The sequence below is a fragment of the Salvelinus sp. IW2-2015 genome, unplaced genomic scaffold, assembly GCF_002910315.2.
Source record: "Salvelinus sp. IW2-2015 unplaced genomic scaffold, ASM291031v2 Un_scaffold2270, whole genome shotgun sequence".
Lineage (NCBI taxonomy): Eukaryota > Metazoa > Chordata > Actinopteri > Salmoniformes > Salmonidae > Salvelinus > Salvelinus sp. IW2-2015.
Window position 1 is genome coordinate 1 of NW_019943597.1, and position 6001 is coordinate 6001.

Here is a 6001-nt window from a genome sequence, read left to right on the forward strand (position 1 = left end):
AGACACCAACTCTAGACTAACAGAAGGAGAGACACCAACTCTAGACTAACAGAAGGAGAGACACACAGAAACAAGCACCGACAAAAGTCAGACAAACGTACAAACACAGACAGACAGACAGACAGACAGACAGACAGACAGACAGACAGACAGACAGACAGACAGACAGACAGACAGACAGACAGACACTCCCCTGGGGGGTTCGGACACAAACACAAGTAAACACAGTCGGTAGTCAGCAGACCAGAAAGCCCCTGACACAACAGAAATACTAGCAGAGAAGATGAAAGTGTCAGATGGCCTCCGCCTAAAGCTTCCACACGTCAGGGGTCACACTCACTGGACTCAATCAACAAACAGTCTCACAACACAATTCTACTGTAATCTATTCTGTTTCACCCAATTCTTCAATTTCAAAAACAACAATATATTTAAGGTCCCTTCTATTGAAGATGGTATTATTGAACATTTGTAATATCTACACTACAGTTCAAAAGTTTGGGGTCACTTAGAAATGTCCTTGTTTTTTTTTAAGAAAAGCAACTTTTTTTTTTGTTCATTAAAATAACATCAAATTGATCAGAAATAAGTTAACACAACATGCCACTGGAACACAGGAGTGATGGTTGCTGATAACGGGCCTCGGTACGCCTATGTAGATATTACACAAAAAATCTGCCGTTTCCAGCTCCAATAGTCATTTACAACATTAACCATGTTTACACTGTATTTCTGATCGATTTGATGTTATTTTAATGGACATTTTTTTTTTAGCTTTTCTTTCAAAAACAAGGACATGTCTAAGTGACCCCAAACTTTTGAACGGTAGTGTATATGTACTGTATGTATCTGTGGATGTAACTATGGTTATTAGTTACACCTACATATTCTACACAATGACCCCTGCAGATTGGACTGGAACAATATTCACATCTTAGTGTTTATCTATTTCATGCTTGTGGTGACTGCCTACGTCGATTAATGTAACGAGTGACCTTGACTACTCCGTCTGTGCCGGCGGTGAACAAGCGTGTCTGTGTCCCGTCCAGCGCCATGGTGGAGATCTCAGCATCACCATGACAACGGTGGAACTGCTTGACCTTCTGACCTGTGTCCACCAGCCAACAGATCACTGTGGAGCCAGAGTCACTGCTGATCACTCACCTGAGAAACAGAGAGGGGAGGTAGAGAAGACCAGAGGGGGGAAGAGGGGGGAGACAGAAAAGAGAGAGGGGGGGAGAGACAGAGAGAGAGAGTACAGAGAGGGGGTAGAAGAGTACAGAGAGGGGGGGGGGGGATAGAGAGGACACGAGAGCAGAGGAGAGAGAACGGGGTAGAAAAGGACAGAGAAGGGGGAGAGAAGAGACCGAAGTAGAGAGGGGGAGAGAGACAGAAGGAGGGAGGGCAGAGCAAGGGGGCAGAGGAGAGACAGAGAGAAGACCGAGAGAGAGAGAAGAAGAGAGAGAGAGAGAGAGTAGAGAGAGAGAGAGAGAGAGAAAGAGAGAGAGAGAGAGAGAAGAGAGAGAGAGAAGAGAGAGAGAGAGAGAGAGAGAAAGAGAGAGAAGAGGGGGACCTTTCGGGGGGAAGACAGAGAGAGAGACAGAGAGCAGAGAGAGAGAGAGAGAAGAGGAGAGAGATGAGAAGAGAGGGGGGGGGGAGAACAGGAAGAGAGACAGAGAGAGTAGAAGAGAGGAGAAGAGAGAGAGAAGAGGGGGGGGGAGAAGAGAGACGAAGAGGGGGGAAGAAAGAAGAGATGAGAGGGGAGAGAGAGAGAGAGGGGGAGAAAGGGGGGTAGAAGAGAAGACCAAGATGAGAGAGACTGGGGGGGGGGAACAGAGAGAGAGCGAGAGAGCGAGAGAGAGGGTGGGGGGGGAGGAAAGAGAAACAGAAGAAGAGCGAGAGAGGGGGGGGAGAAAGAGAGAGAGAGATCAGAGGGCGGGGGCATGAGAGTAAGAGTGAGAGACAGAGAGGGGAAAAGAGAGAGAGAGAGACAGAGAGGGGGAGAGAGAGAAGAGAGACAGAGAGAAGGGGGGGAAGAGAGACACGAAGAGAGAGAGGAGAGGAGAACAGAAGGGGGGGGGGGCCCAGATGAAGAGAGAGGACAGCAGAGGGAAGCAGAGATGAGAGAGAGAGAAGGGGGGAGAGAGAGAGGAGAGATCAAGAGAAGGAAAGGGGGAGGAGAGAGAACGAGAGACCAGAGAGAGAGAGAGAGTTAGAGAGAAGACAGAGAGAGGGGGAGAGAAGAAGAGGACAGAGAAGGGGGGGAGAGAGACAGAGAACCAGAGAGAGAGAGGAAGAGAGGAGAGAAGAGAGAGAGAGAGAAAGAGATAGAGAGAGAGAGAGAGAATGAGAGAGAGAGAGAGAGAAGAAAGGAGAGAGAGAAGAGGGGGGGGAGAAAAGAAGAGAGAAGAGGGGGGAGAAGAGAGAGAGAGGGGAGAGCCGAGAGAAGAGAGGGGGGAGAGGGGGGTAGAGAAGCAGACAGCAGCGAGAATGATGAGGGGGGGAGACAGAGAGAGAAGAGAGAGAATGCGAGAGAGGGAGGGGGGGAGAAAGGAGAAGGAAACAAGATGAAGAGAAAGAGGAGGAAGGGGGGGAGAAAAAGAGAGAGTGAAGAAGAGGGACGGGCGGGGAGCAGGAGAGTTGAGAATCAGAGAGTGGGAGAGAGATGAGAGAGACACAGAGAAGGGTGAGAGGACGAAGGGAAAGAGAGAGACAGAGGAGGAGCAGAGGAGAGAGAGAGAGAGAGAGAGAAGAGCCAGAGAGAGAGAGAGAGACGAGAGAGCAGAGGAGGAGGGCAGAGAGAAGGAGAGAGAGACAGGGGAGAGGAGAGGAGGGGAGAGAGAGAGAGGGAGAGAGAGAAGAGGGGAGAGGGGAGAGGAGACAGAGAGAGAGAGAGGACAGAGAGAGAGCGTGGGGAGAGGGAGACAGAAATACAGAGAGAGAGAGAGGGGGACGAGAGAGAGAGAACAGGCAGGAGTGTATCACGAGAAGAGGAGAGAGAGAGGAGGGGAGAGAGAGGAGAGAAACAGAAAGGGGGGGAGAGAGACAGAGAGTAAGAAGAGAGAGTAGGTAACAGAAGATGGGAGGCAAGAGATAGAGAGACGAAGAAGAGGGAAGAGCAGAGAGGAGAGAGAGAGAAGGAGGAGAATGTAGAGAGGAGACTAGAAGAGGGCGGTGGGAGAGCAAAGAAAGAGAGGAGAGAGGAGGAGACAGGAAGGAGCGGAGGAGATGAAGAGAGATGAGAGGGGAGAGAGAGAGACAAGGGAAGAGGAGAGAGAGATACGGAGAAAGAGGTGATGGAGGGAGATGGAGGTAAGGAGAAGCAGAGATGAGAGGAGAGAGAGAGAGAAGAGAGAAAAGTCAATGAATTAGCAGACATGTTGACCCTTCCTGCCAAGGGCCAGGAATCACCAACCTATTTGACACAAGAGGTGAAATACCTGCTATATGCTGATGACTGTACTTCTATCACCAACCAAGAAAGGTCTGTCAACAGAAATTAACATTCTAGAGCAATATTGCCATATTCGGCCCTGCAATAAATTTCCCAAAACTAAAATCAATGATTTCCAACAAAAAAAAAACAAGCATTCAGAAAACACAAATTAAATTCACCCTGAACAACACCAATAATTGAACACCAAAATACACCTACCTTGGTCTGACCATATCTGCCATCGGAAACTTAATATGGCAGTGAATGCACCAAGAAAAAGCACGCAGAGCTTTGTATGCAATTAAAATTTAATTATTCAAAATCAACATCCCAATTAGAATTTGGACCAAAATATTTGACAGTTGTAATCCACCAAAGCTCTTTACGGAAGTGAGTGTTGGGGCCCTCAATAAACTGGACTTTAAAATGTGGACAAACATCCAATTGAAGCCCTACATGCAGAATTCTGTTCGAAAATCTATAATCCAAGAGAATATACACCAACTAATGTCTGTAGGGCAGAATTGGGCCGCTTTCCAGTAATAATGCAAATACAGAAAAGATCATTAAAATTTGGCTATACTCTAAAATTCAACTGTCCAAATCAAGTCTGCAATTTAAAGCACTTCAACCCAAGAACTGAGCCCAAACGAGCCTCTAGTCAGCTTGGTGGTTGGACCTAACCACCAAGCTGACACCAGCACGCTTCAAAAAGAAAGAATTCCAATAACAAAATCATAACCATATCAAAAGGTACTCAATATTACAACATTGGAAAAACGAAACAAAATCCCAAAGCCGACTAAATTGCTATCTGACCCTAAACAGAGAATATGAATTGGCTGATTATCTCTACTCTGTCAGAGATACGAAGCAGAGACAGATCCTTACCAAGTACAGGCTGAGTGACCAATGGCAATAGAACCGGCAACATAAAAAGACATGGCTACCAAAGAGAGAGTGGTATGGTGTCACTGCACGACAGGGAGGGTAGAAGACAGAGATGCACTTTCTCCTTTACTGTATAATATTCTTCACCAAAGACATTCATTATTCACGTAAAATACTACATTTATTCCAAATTGTAACTTATTAAACCCAGAGGAAAAAACAAAAATACTCATATTGGCGAAGGAGCAATGGCCCTCTTGCAGCCAAATAGTATTTGCCTGCCATAGCCTGAGGGACCACTGATAAAACATCTGCGAGTTAAGTAGTAACTACTTATTATTACTATTATTGTTATTACTATATTTATTGTTGTTTATCATTCCAAATAGTAGTGGATGGGGTAATGGTAATGAAAGCAGTTTAGTGATGGTGGTGGAGTTAGTATAGTGGTAAGAGATATGTAGTTTTAGTAATGATGTAGGAAGATGACCGTTATTTAGTTATAAGTTATTTATAGTTTCATTTTCCATATTTCGATTTTTAAATTTTATTACACATTCGACTATATGACTGTTACATTTATTGTTTATGTTTATAATTTTATTACACATGTATATTGTATACATTGTTGCTTTGGCAATATTGACACAATGTTTTTCATGCCAATAAAGCAGCTTGAATTTCAAATTTGAGAGAGAGAGGGACGAGAAGAGACAGAGAGAGAGAGGGCGGGGAGGGGAGAGATGGGGGAGAGAGGGACAGAGAGACAGAGGGGGGCGGGGAGAGAGGAAAGAAGGAGAGAGAGGGGAGGGTACGAGAAAGAAAAAGCATTATCGTGGGTCCTGTGTAGATGTAGGTGACTGTGCATGTGTTCCTGGTCTGTACCTGTCTGAACAGCTGTTATAGAGACACAGGTGACAGGTTCTCATGGCTGGTGACTCTCCTCCCCTCCTCTCTCTTGACTTCCATGAGGAGGAGCAGACTGTTGAAGGAGAGGAGGAGACGTGAGCGCCACTGAGGACAGAAGAGTGTGAACACTCCTCCTGTGTCTTGGGAAGACGCCAGCGACACGCTGAATACACAACTGACTGGCCACATCCCAACAACCTCAGCACCTGAGAGAAGATAGAGAGATGTGTTCTAAAGTATTCAACACCATGTAGAAATAAGTTCATCGTCATCATTTAGAAGAAGTCATACTTCATCTAACGCACGTCTTGACACATAACAACATCCCAATACTACACACAGTCCCACTTCTCTTCTCCTTCCCTCCACCTGTCGTGAGAAAGTAATCAGCTGTTTATCTCACTTCATCATTTAGAAAAGTCATACTTCATCTAACGCACGTCTTTGACACATAACAACATCCCAATACTACACACAGTCTCCACTTCGCTCTCTCTTCTCTCTTCACCTTGTTTCGTGTGGAGAAGCTGATCAGCTGTTTCTTGCCCACTATGAAGCGTACGCGGACACTGCTCAAACCCATGTGACCTCTGAGTACACCCACTGGTGTTAGAGATCACATAGGGGTTCCACAGCAGTACCTTGTTGTCTATACCTGCGGTGGCCTGACCACATCAGAGAAGAAGGATGTTAGTGCCTGCATTGGTTCCAACCAATGAGAAGTAAGATAGATATTATAACTTGGTAGGACTTGTGAGTGCCCTA

At 45.9% G+C, this 6001-nt stretch overlaps 1 protein-coding gene across 1 annotated transcript in view; it reads right to left on the minus strand.

Annotated features, from left to right (window-relative positions):
• Positions 1-995: 995 nt before the first annotated feature.
• The window catches only part of LOC112073467 (cilia- and flagella-associated protein 337-like), a gene marked incomplete at its 3' end in the record, with an annotated part of 24067 nt that continues 19061 nt past the window's right edge, over positions 996-6001 (minus strand). The window contains 1 exon segment of the mRNA XM_070440156.1: positions 996-1164. Within this exon segment, the coding sequence (XP_070296257.1) occupies positions 996-1164 (169 nt within the window).